The sequence below is a fragment of the Oncorhynchus mykiss genome, chromosome 17 (assembly GCF_013265735.2).
Source record: "Oncorhynchus mykiss isolate Arlee chromosome 17, USDA_OmykA_1.1, whole genome shotgun sequence".
NCBI lineage: Eukaryota > Metazoa > Chordata > Actinopteri > Salmoniformes > Salmonidae > Oncorhynchus > Oncorhynchus mykiss.
In genome coordinates, this window is record NC_048581.1 from 33,977,830 (window position 1) to 33,999,382 (window position 21,553).

The window sequence follows — 21,553 nt, forward strand, 5'->3', positions numbered from 1 at the left end:
GTATGAGCTATGATGACCTTCCTAAATTATAATGACGTAGCTAGCTAATTATCTAGTTAGCTAGCTAGCTATGCTAACGTTAGCTACAATGTTAGCTAGCCTGCCTTGCTAGCATTATCAAATGATAATGTTACAAAACCAGTAGTATCTAGACAATACACAAACTTGTATGAGCTATGACTTAAGTTCTAATGACGTAGTTAGCTAGCTAAAATGTTAGCTAGCCTGCTTCGCTAGCTAACATTAGATAGTCTCCCTCGCTCCATCAAAAGATAGCTACCTATATAACCAGCAATAACGTTATCCAACATCGTTACTGTTACAGGCTTTGGATTTTCCATTTATGTTTTGAGGTTGGACTTTAGCACGGATAGCTCATTAGCACATAGGACACATCGATTGGTGTTGCCTTGTTAGTCAGAATGTGATACACCTGTGCTGGTTGCAGTCTTGTTAGTGGGAAAGTGTTTCACCTGTGATGGCCAAGGTGCTATTTAAGAGTGGCTGGCCGAGTGCTCCAGTTGCCTTGATAGATGCAGAGGGTTAACACCTTTAGTTGGCACTCCCCATTTTGAGTTCTAGACAAACAATCCTTTATCTGATTTTGTTTTGCTCCACCGTTGCGCCATCGTTTTGCTTAGTTTGCTTCTTGTCTTTAATTTGGGTGAGGGGTTTTGTTTTGCCTGTAATTGGGCAAATTTAGTGGCCGCTCATGGTGGTTGTCTTTTAGGTTCCAGTTATTGTTGCTAGTGAACTTTCAGTGAACACCCACAAAATACACGTATTTAGGTAGTTTATTTCACTGACATCCACCTTGAGAGGTTATAAGTTAGGTGGAAACATTTCAAAAGTTGTGTAAACACAGGCTTTAAAAAAAGGGGCGTGCACCACTTTGTCTTGACCGGAGTTCGAAGTGGGGCACTGTTGGCGCTGCTGTCCTTCGGGCTTGCGAGGTAGTCCCAGAGGCATACAGACAAAAGTTCTGTAAATTACAAAATAATGATAAAGACATGTTGAGTTTGCAAGGGAACCATCATCTCTTTTTGATCAGTGGTGTGGTTCTCAAGACATCAAGGACCTTTAATTTAAACTCTCAAACTCCTCGAGCAGTTCAATAATTGCCTTCATGAAAGGGGGTAGAAGCTGTTTAGAAGCCTCTTGGACCTAGACTTGGCGCTCCGGTACCGCTTGCCGTGGGGTAGCAGAGAGAACAGTCTATAACCTGGGTGGCTGGAGTCTGTGACAATTTTTAGGGCCTTCCTCTGATACAGCCTGGTATAGAGGTCCTGGATGGCAGGAAGCTTGGCCCCAGTGATGTACTGGGCCATTCGCACTACCCTCTGTAGTCGGAGGCCGTTCGCATGACCCTCGCAGTCGGAGGCCGAGCAGTTGCCATACCAGGCAGTGATGCTCTCGATTGTGCAGCTGTAGAACCTTTTGAGGATATGAGGACCCATGCCAAATATTTTCAGTCTCCTGAGGGGGAATAGGTTTTGTCGTGCCTGCTTCACGACTGTCTTGGGGTGCTTGGACCATGTTTGTTAGTGATGTGGACACCAAGGAACCTGAAGTTCTCAACCTGCTCCCCTGCAGCCCCGTCGATGAGATTGGAAGTGTGCTCTGTCTTCTTTTTCCTGTAGTCCACAATCATCTCCTTTGTCTTGATAACATTGAGGGAGAGGTTGTTGTCCTGTCACCACACAGCCAGGCCTATGACCTTCTCCATATAGGCTGTCTCGTTGTTGTCGGTGATCAGGCCTACCACTATTGTGTCATCAGCAAATTTAATAATTATGTTGGAGTCGTGCCTGGCCGTGCAGTCATGATTGGCAGCTGTGGGCTGCCCTTCAGGAAGTCCAGGATCCAGTTGCAGAGGTAGGTGTTTAATCCCAAGGTCTTTAGCTTATTGATGAGCTTTGAGGGCACTATGGTGTTGAACACTGAGCTGTAGTCAATGAATAGCATTCTCACATAAGTGTTCCTTAATGTCCAAGTGGGAAAAGGCAGTATGGAGTGCAATAGAGATTGCATCATCTGTGGATCTGTTGGGGCGGTATGCAAATTGGCGTGGGTCTAGGGTTTCTGGGATGATGGTGTTGATGTGAGCCATGACCAGCCTTTCAAAGCACTTCATGGTGTGGAGTGCAATAGATAATAGTGTTCTTGGACACAGGCACTATGGTGGTTTGCTTAAAACATGTTGGTATTACAGACTCGGACAGGGAGACGTTGAAAATGTCAGTGAAGGCACTTGCTAGTTAGTCCGCGCATGCTCGCAGTACAGATCCTGGTAATCTGTCTGTTGACCTGTCTAAAGGTCTTACTCACATTGGCTGCGGAGAGCTTGATCACACAGTCTTCTGGTAAAGCTGGTGCTCTCATGCATGTTTCAGTGTTATTTGCCTCGAAGCGAGCATAGAAGTAGTTTAGCTCGTCTAGTAAGCTCGTGTCTCTGGGCAGCTCTCGGCTGTGTTTCTCTTTGCAGTCTATAATGGTTTGCAAGCTTTGCCACACCCGACGAGCGTCAGAGCCAGTGTAGTACGACTCGATCTTAGTCCTGTATTGACCCTTTGCCTGTTTGATGGTTTGTCGGAGGGCATAGCGGGATTTCTTATAAGCTTCCGGGTTAGAGTTCTGCTCCTGGGTTGCATGGAAGTTCCTTTGTATAATGTGGAACTCGAGTCTGATCTTATTTCTGGTTCCGTTGTTGTTGGATTGAGCCTAACCTACCGGTGAAGGGGGTCTTATTCATTTTGGGAAACGATTTGGCTGGAGGGATGGTTGTGCAAAATCCTGTTGTTGGTAAGGAACCCAAAGTAAAGGAACCTGCTGGATTATCAGAAAACAGTCGTAGTGTTCTCAGCGTGTGCCATTACATGTGCTTTGTCTAAGAAAGTCGCCGGGAGCAAGTCTAGTGTTGAGGAGGATGTCAGCAATCCCACCTTGGTCGATCTGTCCGAGACATTTATGGGTGATCCTGATTTTGCTAAACCTCCTGAGTTGACCTCTGCTTTGAAACCCCCAAAGGTGAGAGAGTTTGTAGGACCCCTGAAGGAAGAGCGGGTTCCTACACTTGACACTTCGATGTCCAAGAAGCAGCTGATTGCGAAACAGAGTAAAGATGTGTCCCTCTCCACTGTTTTTTCTGAGATGTCCAGAGAAGGATTTTGATTAAGTTTGTGTGGGTTACTTTGACAGAGATGGAGTTCTAATGAGGAAATGGCGTCCTCGCTTCACTTCGGGGCAAGACAATTGGCCCAGTGCATCTTAAATTGTTGATCTAGGTAGGCTTCGTTAAGAGATACTGAGGTTTGGCCAACAATTGTACTATGGCAAGCCATCTTGGGGTCAGCAAGATGTATGACCGTATCTTATATAACTTCTTCTGGTCTAGTCTGAAACAGGATGATGTGGCTAACTGTAAATCCTTTCGTTTTTGCCAGTGGATGGCTAAACCAAACCAAGCTGTGACGGTTGCACCTTTGCAGTGTATTCCTGCTTTTGACGAACCTTTCAGCAGGGTCCTGGTGGACTATGATAGTCCTTTGCCCAAAGCAAAGAGTGGTAACAAGTTTATTTTGACCATCATGTGCGCTGCCACTCATTTCCCTGAGGCCATTCCACTGAGGAAAATCACGAGAGGAAAGTTCCTACAGATATTGTAGGAGTTCCACCTTGAAATCAGACATGTCCGTGGTAGGGCCAACTTGGTTGCTGACTGTCTTTCAAGAGTGGGCAGTCAATGGTTTTTCCATTTATGTTTTGGGATTGGACTTTAGCACATATAGTTTGGTAACACTTAGCGAGCACAGACTGGTGTTGCCTTGTTAGTCCGTATGTGTTACACCTGCGCTGGTTGCCATCTTGTTATTGGAAATGTGTTTCACCTATGCTAGCCCAGGTGCTATTTTATAGTGGCTGGCCTTGTGCTCCACTTGTCTTGATAGATGCGGAGGGTTAACACCTTTAGTTGGCTCTTCCTATGTTGACTTCTAAACAAACAATCCTTTATATGATTTTGTTTTGCTCCACCTTTTTGGTTTGCTTCCTGTCTTTAAGTTTGGTGTGGGTTTTTATTTTGTTTGCCTTAAGGCAAATTTAGTTTGTGCTCATGGTGGGTGTCTTTTAGGTTCCAGTTGTTGTTGCTAGTCAACTTTCAGTGGACACCCGAATGAGTGTTTTTCAGAACCCCTCCTAAACCCCCCCTCCTACAACCCCACCTGTTTTCAGTCTGCCATCCTTTGAAAGCGTTGGGGATGATGAAACAATGGAGTCCCATTCAACGAAGGGACACAAAGTGGGCAACAATTTCATAGATTTTACTGAGTTACAGTTCATATAAGGAAATCAGTCAATTTAAATAAATTCATTAGGCCCTAATCTATGGATTTCACATGACTGGATATGCAGATATGCATCTGTTGGTCACAGATACATTAAAAAAAGTAGGGGTGTGGATCAGAAAACCAGTTAGTGTCTGGTGTGACCATTTGCCTCGTGCAGCGCAACACCTCCTTCACATAGAGTTGATCGGGCTGTTGATTGTGGCCTGTGGAATGTTGTCCCAATCTTCTTCAATGGCTGTGCTTCATAACTCCACTGCCACCATGGCGTACTCTGTTAACAACAGTGACAACAGCTCGCCTACACAACGCCCTACATGTGCTGTGGTTGTGAGGCCGGTTGGACGTACTGCCAAATTCTCAAAAAATTATGGAGGTGGCTTATGGTAGAGAAATCAACATTAAATGATCTGGCAACAGCTCTGATAAACATTCCTGCAGTCAGCATGCCAATTGCAAGCTCCCTCAACTTGAGACATCTGTGGCATTATGTTGTGAGAAAACTATACATGTTAGTGGCCTTTTATTGTCCCCAGCACAAGGTGCACCTGTGTAATGATCATGCTGTTTATTCAGCTTCTTCATATGCCACACCTGTCAGGTGGATGGATTATCTTGGCAAAGGATAAATGCTCACTAACAGGGATGTAAACAAATTTATGCAAAAAAATCTGAGCTAAATAATGTTTCTGTGCGTATGGAAAATTTCGGGGATATTTTATTTCAGCTCATGAAACATGGGACCAGCACTTTACATGTTGCGTTTATATTTTTCTACTAAAAATACTAAAAATACTAAAAAACTAAAAATATATTTTAGACGAGACTGCGTTGATGACAAAAATGATCCTATTTCCACTTTGTAGTAAATTTTGACACTAGAATAAATGTCTCTGACTCATATCGAAGCCACATTTGCCATTTTAAAAGGGATTAGTTGCATTTTAGGGGCAGTCATTCTTTAAATAAATACACCTTTTTAACAAAATACAATATGTAATCGGAATTACTCTATAGAGTCTCCAAAACTGAAATTGGTCTCTTGTGCTGGGCAATGGGTTTAATACAGAGTGCTGGTGACTCCACCCACTCAATTCATTGCAATGCAATACACTGTAAATTAATTACATACTGTATGGGTTTTACGATTTAAAAAAAACGATTGTATTTGCTGAGGTAAAAGTGGGTTGGGAATACTCAGTAGGGTATGTAGGTGGAGTTTAAAGTCCTGCTGGGAATTTAGACTTCAGTCCCCATTAAATAACACCATATATAAGTTCTACAGACCCCACTCTGAGTATTACGATCTGAACATCGTATTTTTTGATAGTGGCCTTACAAAATGTGTTTTTAGAAGCATATTTGTAATTGTTTCCATAAAGTCCTTTTTGCATTTGCTTTTAAGCACAGTATAAAGGGGACATTGATTAAAATGTAGTACTGTATCTTTCGAATTAGTTATCCACATTTCAATGTTTTGAAATGCGTGCTTTTATTTTGAAGGAATTTTCATTAGCATACAAAGTGAGGCCATCGTTTGTGCTGCTGGCAGAATACTAGTGCGGTATTGCACTTATATCTCCTGTTTTGATTGTAGATCAGAAGAAGTAGTGCTCAACTACAATCCTGTACTTTGTTGACCAGGTAAGAACGCCGACTTTATCACTAAATGTTTTGGTCTAAACTAGTGTTCAGGGAAGCATAACAAATTAATAGGTAAATTGCCCAAATGTCCACAGAACCTACACAATTAATAACCGATTGTGGTTTATCCAAAAAATAAAATTATAAGCTGTCTATCCTAAAGCCTATTAGCTTTATGGCATATACGTTCTTGCAACCCCAGTGACATTTTTGCTGCGTTTTGGGGTGTGCTGGTTCCCTAGGGTTGACCTACTTTTGCTGTAATGCAGTGTAGTCAGTGTTCTTGTTCGACATTGCAGGCGACTGCCGACTGACTGATCTACAAATTACCTTGCGTCATAATTAACTACTCATTACTACTTGTAGTTCAGCCAATGTCACCATTTACGCACAATGCATCATGGATTTGACGCTCTCGAACACGGGCAGTGAGTTCACAGCCCATTTAATTGTTCGCCAGCGATGATTAATCGGATGTTGTAGTAAAATCTTTAATGAAGTCCGTGCTGCTGTGCACTCCTTTTAGTGGATTTGTTAGCGTGCGCTGGTAGTGTTTTTGTGTTTGGTTTGTGTTGAGTAATGTGCAACCCACCTGCAGTAAACAGAGTTTTAAAATGTTTATGTGGGGGTAAAAGCCGATTCATGGTCAATCTGGCATCTGTAGCAGCAGAACAGCGTTTACTGAGATGCCACCTCTGTTGAAGTCAAAGCATTCATACTTGCGCTTTGGGGAGCTGTCGTACGCATCCAATAAATTGGTCTGCACCGCACCACTCGTAGTGATAGTCTGTTAACTAATTACGAATAACTGGCCAAACGAAATGACAAGACCTTACCTCTTCTGAGATGTTGGAGTAGGAGCTCAGACAATTCTACCGTTAAGTAAAAATGCTGCACCGTTTTCCACTTGCATCTCCCCATCCAGCAAAATCGGGTTACATTTAGGCTATTGTTTATTTTACACTATGTTGAGGTAAACATCAAAGTATAATGCTTGTATGGATGTCAATCCCAATACATGTTCATGTCATCAATCAACTGCCTTGCAGTTAAAACCGACTGAATACTACCACTGATTTCTGAATGCTAGCAATGCTACCAGCTTATACGAACCGGAGCATAGCAGCACTTCTTCTAAATCTGAAAAGGGACAACTTCTAAATGTTATGCAGCGAAACCAGCCAAGTATATCCACATCTGATTTTAGTAACCACATTTTGGGCCTGTTACAATACATCAATCATGACCGATTTGGCACATCAACTTTGTTTGATCAGATTTGTTGAATGTGTACAAATCCATCTATCCCAATTTACCTCCCTGATCTCCTTCCAGGAGTTAACTCCTTTTTGTATCATAAATATGTATTTATTTTGTGAACTTGTTCTGATAAGACTCCATGTTTGTCTTTTATACAGGATATACCGCCCCCACCTATAGTCAACCAATCATGTCAATGCGGAGCTACACAGAGCCCTCCGCATTGTTAGCTCAATTTGGCCTCCAGCGGCTCCACAATTGCGTCACACCCTTGAAAAGGAACAACATTTCCAGATGAAGCAATAATCAGCTTTTCAAATCTAAATCTATTTGTCACATGCGCCGAGTACAAAGGTGTAGTAGACCTTACTGTGAAATGCTTACAAGCCCTTAACCAACAATGCAGTTCAAGAAATAGAGTTAAGAAAATATTTACTAAATAAACAAAAGTCAAACATTTTAATAAAAATAACACAATAACAATGCTATATTCTTTTATTGTACCTTTATTTAACTAGGCAAGTCAGTTAAGAATAAATTCTTATTTACATTGACGGCCAACCGGGGAACAGTGGGTTAACTGCCTTGTTCAGGGGCAGAACAACACATTTTTACATTGTCAGCCCAGGGATTTAATCCAGCAACCTTTCGGTTACTGGCCCAATGCTCCAACCATTAGGCTACCTGCCACCCCAACAAGGGGTACAGGTATCGGGGTCAATGTGCAGGGGTACAGGTTAGTCTAAGTAATTTGTACATGTAGGTAGGGATAAAGTGACTGCATAGATAATGAACAGGGAGTAGCAGCAGGGGGGGGTCAATGTAAATAGTTCGGGTGGACATTTGATTAATTGTTCAGCAGTCTTATGGCTTGGTGGATCCCTTTTGGACCTAGACTTAGCCCTTTGGTACTGCTTGCCGTGTGGTAGCAGAGAGAACAGTCTATGACTTGGGTGACTGGAGTCTTTGACAATTTTTTGGGCCTTCCTTTGACACCGCCTAGTATATAGGTCCTGGATGGCAGGAAGCTTGACCCCTAGTGATGTACTGGGCCATACACACTACCCTCTGTAGCGCCTTACGGTCGGATGTCGAACAGTTGCCATACCAGGTGGTGATGCAACCGGTCAGGATGCTCTCGATAGTGCAGCTGTAGAACTTTTTGAGGATCTGGGGACGCATGACAAATCTTTTTAATCTCCTGAGGGGGAAAATGTGTTGTCGTGCTCTCTTCACAACTGTCTTCAGGTGTTTGGACCATGATGGTTTGTTGGTGATGTGGACACCAAGGAACTTGATACTCTCAAACCTGCTCGACTACAGGCTGTCGATGTGAATGGAGGTGTGTTCGGGCCTCCTTTTCCGGTAGTCCACGATCAGCTCCTTTGTCTTGCTCAAGTTGTGGGAGAGGTTGTTGTCCTGGCATTACACTGTCAGACCTCTGACCTCCTCCCTATAGGGTGCCTCATTGTTGTCGGTGATCAGGCTTACCGCTGTTGTTGTCAGCACACTTAATGATGCTGTTGGAGTCGTGCTTGGCCACGCAGTCGTGGGTGAACAGGGAGTACAGGAGGGGACTAAGCACTCATCCATGAGGTGCCCCCGTGTTGAGGATCAGCTTGGCAGATGTGTTGTTGCCTACCCTGACTGCCTGGCGGTGGCCTGTCAGGAAGTTCAGGGTCCAGTTGCGGAGGGAGGTGTTTAGTCCCAGGGTCCTTAGCTTAGTGATGACCTCCGGGATGATGGAGTTGATGTGAGCCATGACCAGCCTTTCAAAACACTTCATGGCTACAGACGTGAGTGCTACGGGGCGGTAGTCATTTAGGCAGGTTACCTTAGTGTTCTTGGGCATAGGGACTATGGTGGTCTGCTTGAAACATGTAGGTATTACAGACTCCGACAGGGAGATGTTAAAAATGTCAGTGAAGACACTTGCCAGTTAGTCCGCGCATGCATTGAGTACACGTCCTGGTAATCCGTCCGGCCCCTCGGCCTTGTGAATGTTGACCTGTTTAAAGGTCCTGCTCACATCGGCTACGGAGAGCGGGATCACACAGTCGTCCGGAACAGCTGGTGCTGTCATGCATGCTTCAGTGTTTGTTGCCTCGAAGCGACCGATAAAAGGCATTTAGCCCATCTCGTAGGCTCGTGTCACTGGGCAGCTTGCCGCTGGGTTACCCTTTGTAGTCCGTAATAGTTTGCGAGCCCTGCCACATATGACGAGCGTCAGAGCCGGTGTAGTAGGATTCAGTCTTAGCCCTGTAATGACCCTTTACCTGTTTGATGGTTCGTCAGAGGGCAGAGCGGGATGTTTTATAAGCGTCCGGGTTAGTGTCCTGCTCCTTGAAAGCGGCAGCCCTAGCTTTTAGCTCGGTGCGGATGTTGCCTGTAATCCACGGCTTCTGGTTGGGATATGTACATACTGTCACTGTGGGGATGTCATCAGTAGACTTATTGATGAAGCCGGTGACTGAGGTGTAATAATCCTCAATGCCGTTCAATGAATCCCAGAACATATTCTAGTCTGTGCTAGCAAAACAGTCTGTGCTAGCAAAACAGTCCCAAAACAGTCCTGTAGCGTGTGCAATAAAGATGAATTTGTGCTGTTTCTTTACTGTACATTTTCAAACCTGTGTCCCCATGATGGCACAACAGTAGCCCGATGGTGTAGGCTGTGTTTATTTAAGTTTGTTACCAAAGCCCTATAAGCTAACATTAAAATATGACAGGTAAAATGCTTTATTACTTCTTATAAGCATATATGAGCTTTTTAAAAACATATATTTTTATTTGACCTTTATTTAACTAGGCAAGTCAGTTAAGAACAAATTCTTATTTTCAATGACAGCCTAGGAACAGTGGGTTAACTTTCCGGTTACTAGTCCAACGCTCTAACCATTAGGCTACCCTGCCGCTAATGACTTATGTGGTGTATAAGATTAGTTCACATTACTGTCGCCATAGAATTATAGAATTATAGGATTTCTTTGACTGCAGCTGACACTTTTTGAATGAACCACCTTGATTTGGAGCCCTCACTTGAAATGTTATGCATTTTTTGCCTAAGACCTATTATGCGGCAACAAATGTTATGGAACAATAAATGTATACCCTTTCATCTGATAGAATATGTAATTGGCCATTTGTAATAAAACTCACATTTGTCTACCATATGGTGCCCTTTCTGGTCATTTGCGGAGATGGTGATAAGCCTCCTACCACAGGCACCATAAGCTTCTTTGAAAAGGTCTGACAAGCAGGTTTGATATGATCCCGTGAATAGTGAAGTCCGTGTCAAAACAGCTTCATGTACCTACATGGTATTACATCAGCCTGTCCGTGATACTGTACAAATCATAATATGTCCTGTGTAGCCTACATTCAGTGAATAAATGACTGAATCATGTAAAGTGTTCTATTTTCTACTGGTAATAGTATGGTAGCATATTATTTGATGGTACTGTTTTTATGTGGTTTTTAATGGGACATTTTAACAATAGTTACTTTTGGTACTTACAAAAATAATTGGTTATTACAGTGTAATATACATTGTTACAGTTTGATCGTGTCTTTTTATTGTATGTATGGGATTTTCTGATTTTATTGAACAAATAGTGAATGAGGGTGACCGTGGGGAAAGTCGGAGACTTTTGTGTCAAAGGGCGGTAATCCCAATTCAAACCAATGCCGACACTGTAGACGTGTGGCGGAGGCTGCAGCATTAACACTAGACCAGCCATGCCACAACCAAGTCATTTCTTAGTAGGCCTAAATACCCAGGTGAAATGGACATTAACAATGGCCCTATTTCTAGGAAAGTAACATTTGTCTTCTTGGTCTTGTATTTGCAGATCTACCCGGCCTGTCGACCAAAAACAATGGCGCTAATCTCCCTCGAGGATCTTGACGGATTGGAGGATGAAGAGCTGGACAATGACATCACTGACAACCCTGAGCCAATGGAGGACGACGAGCAGCAGAGGCTGTACACCCATTGGCAGGCGATCGCCAGCACACACCAGGTGTCCGTCCCCCGAGGTAAGCGAAATAGGCGGTGGAGTAAAATAGTCCCATTCGAGGTAGTTGCTTGGCAGCAGTGTATTTGGAGACAATCAGTCTGAGAAATCAGACTCTTTTCAACAGGACATGGTTTCTTCCAACAGTTTAAATAACATCTCAGATTCTAGTTGCTACATCTTGTCTGCAGTTCAGCAGTATGACTTCATTGTTATAGTGTGTGTATTGAAGTCTCTATCATGGCTTACCCATTTGAGTATCAGTTTAGGGTCTAGTGAGAAGCTTATAGCTATTAGAGCATGCCCATTTTCCTAGAGACTTGAATACTTGACATTAGCACTGTGTTCCTTTTATGAAGCATAAGCCAATGACGAATTTCCCCCCACTTCACTTGGTTCCGGTGAGGTTTTTGCCAGTGAGGTTTGCTCTCACACTGCTCTCTGTCATCTTTAAAAAAAAATGAAGAGGCCCCCTGTGTTGTTTTGATAGAAATGACAGGACCAATTCAAGAGCTGACGCAGCGGAACCAAGCCCAAGAGAGAGAGCAGGTCCCCTTTTCCTCCATCTCTCAGCATGAGAAGGTAAAGTATGTCTCCCTTCCACTTGATACCAATCTTAGGTCAGGATGACAATGGCAGATATGTTGGCTGGCTATTCCATTTTCTGGGTCATCTGTCTATGTAATGGCAGGAAGTGAAGGAAAGTCTTTAGTAAAAGCTAAATGAAGCCATTTTCTTGTCGTTCTTTTGAGTGTCTGGCACATGCACTTTTGAGTGTTTGAATAATAATTAAATAAATCATGAAAGCTGTGTGTATGAACACACGGATTTGTGTAAATGCCTGAGTGCAATGTGGTGTGTAAAATCGGTGTGTTTGTGTTGCCTTATGACCAGCCATGCGTTTGCTTGAGTGCAATTTATGTTGGGTGTGTGTGTGCGCCGCTGTGTTTCAGCTTGAGAATCCATGCCATTGCTTGAGTGCTAAGTGAAGTGGAAGATCTCTTATATTCCCTGGATAACGAAGTGTGTGTTTGTCTATTTCTTCAGATGGGCGAGGTGCTGTTTGAGGAGAGGGTGTACCCTGCAGGGAAGTGGGCGTGCATCACTGAAGGGGAGAAGCTGTACGAGCAGAGCATCTCCATGGGCTTTATGAAACTCATGAAATTCATCTGCAAGGAGAACTCTGTCGGTAAGGCCTTAGTGTTCATGTTACTGTGTAATTATTGATGTAAGTATAGTGCAACATCTATTGTAATCACTCATTGTTTCAACTATATTGTAATCATTCATTGTTCCACCCTACTTACAGCAGTAATCCTAACCCTTATCATAACCCTAAGTACAGTGTATCCACAATTTATTGATTTGGGGCCTCCACTCTATTGTATATTATTTAGTCATTATTACACTGTACTTACATAAGTAATCCTAATCCTTACCATAGCCCTAAGGATAGTAAGAACAGTGTAACAATGAGTAATCATAATAGCACACTCTCGTGTCAACAGGACGCTATTTGGGAATGACTGTACCCATTGTGAACAGTATCCAAATGCTGGAGGACGGCAATGGCTTTCAGAAGGACATCTTGACAGCATACTACCTGCCTGCTCAGTTCCAGGCCAACCCGCCCCAGCCAACGGACCCAGACATCACCATACTCCAAAGGGAGGCTTTACGAGTCATCACCCTGTAAGGACACTCCCACCTCTGGCTGACTTCGGTACTCAAGCCCCAGGCTTGATTTGAGGCCTATTCTACTTTGCCTGTGGTTTTGAGACCTATTCTGACCTATTTACATATCTACATGTAAAAATAGACAATGGATTTAGATAGACAATGTATAGCCAAAATGGGTGGAAATAATTAGTCAGATTAGTGATAATATCCATGTTTTTTTTTTTACTCTATTGGCTGGTTTCCCGGACACAGATTAAATCAAATCAAATTGTATTAATCACATGCGCCGAATACAACAGTGAAATGCTTACTTACAAACCCCTAACCAACAATGCAGTTAAAAAATATATATATATTTTTTTTATAAGTAATACGGATAAGAAATAAAAGGAACAATTAATTAAAGAGCAGCAGTAAAATAACATTAGCGAGACTATATACAAGGGAGTACCAGTACAGACTCAATGTGCGGGGGCACTGGTTAGTTGAGGTAACATGTACATGTGGGTAGAGTTATTAAAGTGAATATGCATAGATGATAACAGAGAGTACCGGTAGTGGTGGTGTAAAAGAGGGTGGGGGGGCAATGCAAATAGTCTGGGTAGCCATTTGATTAGGTGTTCAGGACTCTTATGGCTTGGGGGTAGAAGCTGTTTAGAAGCCTCTTGGACCTAGACTTGGTGCTCCGGTACCGCTTGCCGTGCGGTAGCAGAGAGAACAGTCATGTGACTAGGGTGGCTGGAGTCTGACAACTTGTAGGCCCCTCTGACAGCGCCTGGTATAGAGGTCCTGGATGGCAGGGAGCTTGGCCCCGGTGATGTCCTGGGCCGTTCGCACTACCCTCTGTAGTGCCTTACGATCGAGGGGGCGAACAGTTGCCATACCAGGCAGTGATGCTCTCTGGTGTAGCTGTAGAACCTTTTTAAGCCCAGTCCTGAATTTAAAAGCAGTTTCAATGGAGTCTACATCGAGCTTCTTTTTTGTTGTTGTCCACTACTAGGCTTAATCTGTGTGTTGGGAATCAGCCCAAACAGTATTAATTATGCTAACTTCTATAGATAATGGATACGCACTAGCTAGACTCACACACTACTTTGCTTGGTACAATGTCTGGGTAAAATACTGTAGGTAAAAAATAATCACATAATAGCAATAATGCCAGTATTTATTTAAACACGAATAACAAATGCGGTCTTCTGTAGGACGTTCTTCGGCACCACCACGGAGGAGACAATCATGCCTCAAATCAACCTGCTGTGGGAGATGCTGGGCCCCAGCGAGGAGATGCATCGCAACTCCTACATGGTGGCCGTCTACGACAACCCTGGGGTGTCCTGCCGCAGAAACGAGATCTGGTTCATCCGACGAGACCCCTAAAGCTCTTATAACATCCTCCTGTATCATCCCGACCCCCCCCCCGCCCCCCCCCCCCCCCCCAATCCCACCCTTCTGTGCCCCTAGGGTCATGTTCATTGGGCGCTAAACAGAATAAAAGGGACAAACGGGGAAGGACTACCTGGACTTGGTCCAATAAGCAGCACTCCTTTTTAGTTTCTGGTACAAAATGTTTTTTTTATAAACTTTTGTTTTTGCGTGCCATAATGAACACAACCCAGATGATTCCTGTAATGGAGATAGAGTATGGATTAAAATGGGAGGAATGGCTCTTGGGTTGGTTTTAGCTGTAAAGATGACAAGATTACTTTAAAGATGGTATTAGGTATATAGTAGGTATGGAAAATACTTTTTTAACATTCAATGAGATTGTATGTTTATGCTCCAGGGGAGCACAAGGAAAGACTAACTTCAGTGGCATTTATACCATATACACAGCCAAATATGGTGTTTAAAACACAAGTATATTGTATCTCTGTGAAAAACTGTCTGGGAATTACAAGAGTTAACTCTTATATTTCCGTCACGTTTTATCTTTATTTTATTTTTCTTGCTTTTTATGTAACAAATTAGTGATCGAATCATTGCAAACTAGTGTCACACAATGTGTGAAACACGCTGTTTTAGAAATGGACTGAAATTAATTTACTTTTTAGATTCAAGTAATTTAGCAGATGCTCTTATCCAGAGCGAGTTACAGTAGTGAGTGCAAACGTTTTAATATATTTTTTCGCAATGATACTATAACGTTTTTCTAAACTATAATGGTTATGTCTTGTGGGACTGTAACCTATTACTAAAATGTTGTATTTGCTGTTGACTAGAGTAGGCATCCAGGTTTAACTTTATTATTATCCATAGGTAAATCTGACAACTTTATCATTCAAAGTTATTTGCTATGATATGTGGGTGTCCTCTTACTCTTAACTGTCTTTTTTTTCTTCCTGCTAGTGAATTTTACCCACACTCTGCTGCTTTACCAAGATTTCGAGGCTTGTGTAGGGATTTTGGGTATTGGTGTCTGAAAGTAAACAACTGTTCTCAAATGACTATCCCCCCAGCCTCAAAATGATAGACAGATCTGTCATTTGTTACCTTCAGTTGCCACTAGGTGTCAACCAAACCGTAACGTTTGTGTAATGTTTTTTTTGTCTATCCATTTGCTTATTGGTGAGTAACAACTATCTCACAAATGAATAGATTGGTTTTTGGTGAGGTTAGTTGTAAATGGAGCTGAGACTGTGACCAGGCACTTTAAATGTTGAGGAAGGCTCAAGCTTTAAGGCCGTCATTGTACATAAGAATTTGTTCATAACTGACTTGCCTAGTTACATTTTACAATTATAATTATTTTTCTTTTTTGAAGATTCATAACTATAGTTAATGATGGTTGGGGAATGGAAGTTTAATTAAAGTGACTTATGAACATTTGTTCAGCATGGCCAAATTATGTGCTCTTACTGTGCTTGCCTCTTTTTTATTTTTTATATACATATATATATGCCTTGAAATGTTCCCAGAATAAGTGCATTAGTTGTATTTGTTTGCGTTCTCCAATAATTTGTATGGTATACTTTTGATATGTTAAAATTGCACCCGTCCTCTCTTTTGTGACCTTGTATTTCTATGCTGTTGTCAAAGCATACATTTCAAAATTGCAGTGTGAATTTTAGTGGATTGCTTCAATTTTTAAAGCTGCGCTATGTCACTTTTTTGGGCGACCTGACCAAATTCACATAGAAATGTGAGGAGTTATAGACCTTTCATTCTCATTGAATGCAAGTCTAAGACGTGGTAGGTCTGTTCTGTGTGTTATTTCTATGCTTCTTCCCGTTCTAAAGTTTTGTTTTTGCCTCTTGGTTTTGTACACCAGCTAAAAATACAATATTTTTGGTTATGGAAAACATATTTCACAGCGGTTTAGATGGTACAATGATTCTGTACACTATACTTGTTTTGTCTCATACACAGAAATGTACAATTTTAGCAACCAGGAAATGGCAGAGAGATTTCTGCATTAGGCATCTTTAAACTACTTAAAATATTCCCAGAGTAAATGAATGGAGATTTGATATACATTTACACTTAATGTACAGTGCCTTCGCAAAGTATTCACACTCATTTTACATTTGACACATTTTGTTGTGTTACAGCCTGAGCTATTTGGTCCCTGCTCTACGCACACTACTGCATAATGTCATGGTGGATTTTTTTTTTTTTTACATTTAAAATGAAAGGCTGACATTTCTTAAGTGTTCAATCCCTTTGTTATGGCAAGCCTAAATTTATTCAGGAGTAAAATTTTGCTAACAATTCTCATAAGTTGCATGGTGTTCAGCACTAGTGGTTAACATTACCTTTGAATGATTACCCTGTCTGTACCCCACACATACAATTATTTTTAAGGTCCCTCAATCGAGTAATGAATTTCAAGTACAGATTCAACCACAAAGACCAGGGAGGTTTTCCAATGCCTTGCAAATAAGGTTACCTAATGGTAGATGTGTTAAAAAAAAATGACACTGAATATCCCTCTGAGCATGGTGGAGTTATGAATTAGTCACTACAAACATACAGGCGTCCTTCCTAACTCATTTGCCAGAGAGGAACGACACCACTCAGGGATTTAAAACAGTTACAGAGTTTAATGGTTGTGATGTGAGAACTGTGGATGGATCTTCAACATTGTAGTTACTCCACAATACTAACCTAAATGACAGAGCGAAAAGAAGGATATTCCAAAACATACATCCTGTTTGCAACAAGGCACTTCATACTGCAAAAAAATGTGGCAAAGAAAGGTACTTTTTGTCCTGAATATGAAGCATTATATTTGGGGCAAAAACACATCACTGAGTACCACTTGTCATATTTTCAAGCATGGTTTTGGCTGCATCATGTTATGGGTATGTTTGTCATCGGCAAGGAGTAGGGAGATTTTGGGGAAAAACATGTATGGAATAAAGCTAAGCACAGGCAAAATCCTATAGGAAACCTTGTTCAGTCTGCTTTCCAACAGACACTGGGAGATAAATTCACCTTTTAGCAGGACAATAACCTAAATCACAAGCCCAAATCTACACTGGAGTTGCTAACCAAGACAACAGAATGTTTCTGAGTGGCCAAATTACAGTTTTGACTTAAATCTGCTGAAAGATCTAGGGCAAGACTTGAAAATAGCTGACTAGCAAAGATCTATAATCAACTTGAGCTTGAAGAACTTTAAAAAATAATAATGGGCAAATATTATACAATGCAGGTGTGCTTAGTTCTGAGACTTAATCAAGATATATTAGCGTTTTAGTTTACATATTTTTATAAATGTTGAAAAAATTCTTCCACTTTGACATTACATAGTATTTTGTGTAGATCAATGATGTCAAATTACAATTAAAACAGTTTCAATCCCACTTTGTAACACAACAAAATGTGGGGAAAATAAAGGGGTGTGAATACTTAAGACACTATACAATGACAGCTTTTATAATCTTTGCACTGTATGATTTGTATTTTTATGTCAAATGCAAATAAAATTAAAACAAAAATGTGTGGCTTGGTGTGAAGGACATGATTGTTTCCTGTCAAATACCATTTGTTATATTTGTGGTTATTTGGCTATGTCACAGTGTGTCTAATTAGTATACCGCCTCTGTCCAAAAATCTTACACAACTAAAATTACAAAAGTATCCCTTTCTGACAACTACCTTGTCTGCATTACATTTTGTAATAGTCTCTTAATTTATCCTTATCCATATTTACATTTTATATGTATTTTAAATGGTTTAGGATGTAGCCCGAAAGATAGCCTTGGCCTTTAATCCAAATAATAAAATGTTCAAAACAAGTTGTATGTGCTTGGGCCTACAGAAAAATGTGTGCCTGTTATGTTTGCACAGAAAAAGTTCAAAATTGTCACGTTTGACCTAAGGCTACTCTTTTAATTTTGTAAAAAAAAAAATTACCTTTTCGTGCCCCCCATCCCCTCACCCCTCCCTCTCTTCTCCAAACACCGGAAGCTTCTCATCCAAAGTGGGAGCTAAGGAGAGACAGAGGGAGAAAAAGGGAAAGGCTACTTTCATTTAATAGTGTTGAAGGAATGGCATGTAGGCACATTTCTTCTTTGCATTTTCTTGTCATTATTTGAAATAATGGAATAGGTCCTACGTCTTCACGTTTACGAATTGCGCGTGCAACAGTCGTATCGTCATCGGACGACCACTAGACAAAGCAGTCGTTTATCGTTGCTCTTGTCGGAGTACTTTTTTAGAGGTCTTGTGAAACGCTGGTAGTTTTCGCGTTGACTGCCCTTGGTTTCGGGTCTCGTTTTCTTGTGCGAATGATTTAACGTAGTTGTGGCTGACTTTGCTTGAGTTCTATTATGGAGTTACCGTCCACAGAAAATAAATGTTTCACAGAGAGTAACCTGAACTCGGCGAATAGGCGTAGACAAGGAGTCATGCCGACAATACACACCACTACTATCCTGTTTCTTATTTTCACCAAAGGTAAGAAGACAAAGTAGCCACAAGCCCGTCAGGTGTTATAAATGTATCTGTTAAATGAAAGTGTGCTTATCAGCCGGTACAATGTTCTACTATAGACTACTACATCAATGTAACAAGCAAGCTTTCTTTCCGAAAAATGTTTACTAGAGGACGCTACTGAGGAACCCATCTTGGTTATCAAATAGCCCAAGTTGTAAGTGCCCACTAACAAAGTTGTCTTGGCGTTTTAACTTTTTAACCTTTACTCTACAAAAGGCTAGTGTTATAGTTAACGGCTGTGAACTCGTCGTCACCCCCTCCCTAAAAACTCCATGTTACTGAAAACATAGTCAGTGAAAAACGTGTTACTCATTTGTATTTTTTTATTGTCCAGTTGGTTAGTTTTCATACTGTCATGACCCATGTAATATCCCCTTCAGCCTGGGTCTTTAAATTGACAGCGTTGCAGGGCACACAAAGAACTGTTTTCCAATGCCACACATGTAAATCCTTCAATTTCCATAATATTTCCATAACAATATGAATTTTACAGTATGTCATTTGAGCTCATAACAGGACCATGGCTGAAAACTGTTTTTGGGCAGAATAATGATCTGTATTGGTTGTATGCAACGTTCATGTTGGCATGGCCTGGCTTTAGAAGGTTCCCTATTGCTCAGCTTGATTCAACAGGCTCTTTCATAGAATATGGCCAGACCTGGGCTGAAGAGAGTGGGGAAGTGACTGGCCTACACGGAGTGTGCAAAACATTAAAAACACTCTAACTAATATTGAGTTGCACCCCCCTTTGCCCTCAGAACAGGCTCAATTCATTGGGGCATGGACTCAAGGTGTCGAAAGCGTTCCACAGGGATGCTGGCCCATGATGACTCCAATGCTTCCCACTGTTGTATCAAGTTGGCTGGAGGACCTTTGGATGGTGGACCATTCTTGATACACACAGGAAAATGTTGCTTGTGGAAAACCCCAGCAGCATTGCAGTTCTTGAGACAAACCGGTGCACCTACTACCATTCCCCGTTCAACGGCACTTTTGTCTTGCCCTTTCACCCTCTGAATGGCACGAATACACAATCTGCCATCTTCATCGACCTGGCCAAGGCTTTCGACTCTGTCCATCACCATATTTCTTATCGGCAGACTCGGTTTTTCTAATGACTGCCTTGCCTGGTTCACCAACTACTTTGCGGACAGAGTTAGTTGTGTCAAATCGGAGTCTCTATGGGGGTACCACAGGGTTCAATTCTGGGGCCGACTCTTTCCTCTGTATCAATTATGTATCAATTATGTTGCTTTTGCTGCGCATCGATTCCCTGATCCACCTCTACGCAGACGACACCATTCTTTTTTATTTTTTAAATTTTTTTTTTTTTTAATTTTACCCCTTTTTCTCCCCAATTTCATGGTATCCAATTGTTGTAGTAGCTACTATCTTGTCTCATCGCTACAACTCCCGTACGGGCTCGGGAGAGACGAAGGTTGAAAGTCATGCGTCCTCCGATACACAACCCAACCAAGCTTTTCAACCGTTCGCTGCCTGCACCCACACGCCCGACTAGCATCACCACCCTGGATGGTTCCGACCTAGAATATGTGGACATCTATAAGTACCTAGGTGTCTGGCTAGACTGTCAACTCTCCTTCCAGACTCATATCAAATCTCCAATCCAAAATCAAATCTAGAATCGGCTTTCTATTTCGCAACAAAGCCTCCTTCGCTCACGCCGCAAAACTTACCCTAGTAAAACTGACTATCATACCGATAGCTCAAAAATAGCTTCCAATACTCTACTCAGCAAACTGGATGCAGTTTATCACAGTGCCATCCGTTTTGTTACTAAAGCACCTTCTACCACTCACCACTGCGACCTGTATGCCCTAGTCGGCTGGCCCTCGCTACATGTTCGTCGCCAGACCCACTGGCTCCAGGTCATCTACAAGTCTATGCTAGGTAAAGCTCCGCCTTATCTCGGTTCACTGGTCACGATGGCAAGCACGGCGGCCAAAACCTCATTTGGCCGCCTTTCCTTCCAGTTCTCTGCTGCCTGCGACTGGAACGAATTGCAAAAATCTCTGAAGTTGGAGACTTGTATCTCCCTCAACAACTTTAAACATCTATCTGAGCAGCTAACCGATCGCTGCAGCTGTACATAGTCCATCGGTATATAGCCCACCCAATTTACCTACCTCATCCCAATACTGTTTTTATTTTATTTACTTTTCTGCTATTTTGCACACCAGTATCTCTACCTGCAAATGTTCATCTGATCATTTATCACTCCAGTGTTAATCTGCTAAATTGTAATTATTCACTCCTATGGCCTATTTATTGCCTGCCTACCTCATGCCTTTTGCACACAATGTATATAGATTCTCTTTTTTTCTACTACGTTATTGACTTGTTTATTGTTTACTCCATGTGTAACTCTGTTGTCTGTTCACACTGCTATGCTTTATCTTGGCCAGGTCACAGTTGCAAATGAGAACTTGTTCTCAACTAGCCTACCTGGTTAAATAAAGGTTAAATAGTAAATAAAAATGTCTCAAGGCTTAAAAGTCCTCCTTTAACTTGTCTCCTTCCCTTCATCTACACGGATTGGAGTGGATTTAACAAGTGACATCAATAAGGGATCATAGCTTTCACCTGGATTCACCTGGTCAGTCTGTCATGGAGAGCAGGTGTAATTAATGCTCCAACTTTTCCCAATCA

General features: G+C 41.9%; 2 protein-coding genes across 2 annotated transcripts in view; both read left to right on the top strand.

Moving 5' to 3' along the window:
• Nucleotides 1–5,830: 5,830 nt before the first annotated feature.
• Nucleotides 5,831–17,887, top strand: LOC110493768 (heme-binding protein 1). The gene is made up of 6 exons (XM_021568238.2): nt 5,831–5,987; nt 11,099–11,285; nt 11,754–11,845; nt 12,311–12,452; nt 12,772–12,955; nt 14,146–17,887. The coding sequence occupies exons 2-6, from the start codon at nt 11,126–11,128 to the stop codon at nt 14,318–14,320; spliced, it is 753 nt and encodes a 250-aa protein (XP_021423913.1). The 5' UTR covers nt 5,831–5,987; nt 11,099–11,125; the 3' UTR covers nt 14,321–17,887.
• Nucleotides 17,888–18,338: 451 nt separating this feature from the next.
• The window catches only part of LOC110493769 (inactive tyrosine-protein kinase 7), a 37,956-nt gene continuing 34,741 nt past the window's right edge, over nt 18,339–21,553 (top strand). The window contains exon 1 of the mRNA XM_021568239.2: nt 18,339–18,844. Within this exon, the coding sequence (XP_021423914.1) occupies nt 18,718–18,844 (127 nt within the window). The 5' untranslated portion in view covers nt 18,339–18,717. The remainder of the gene's footprint in view (nt 18,845–21,553) is intronic.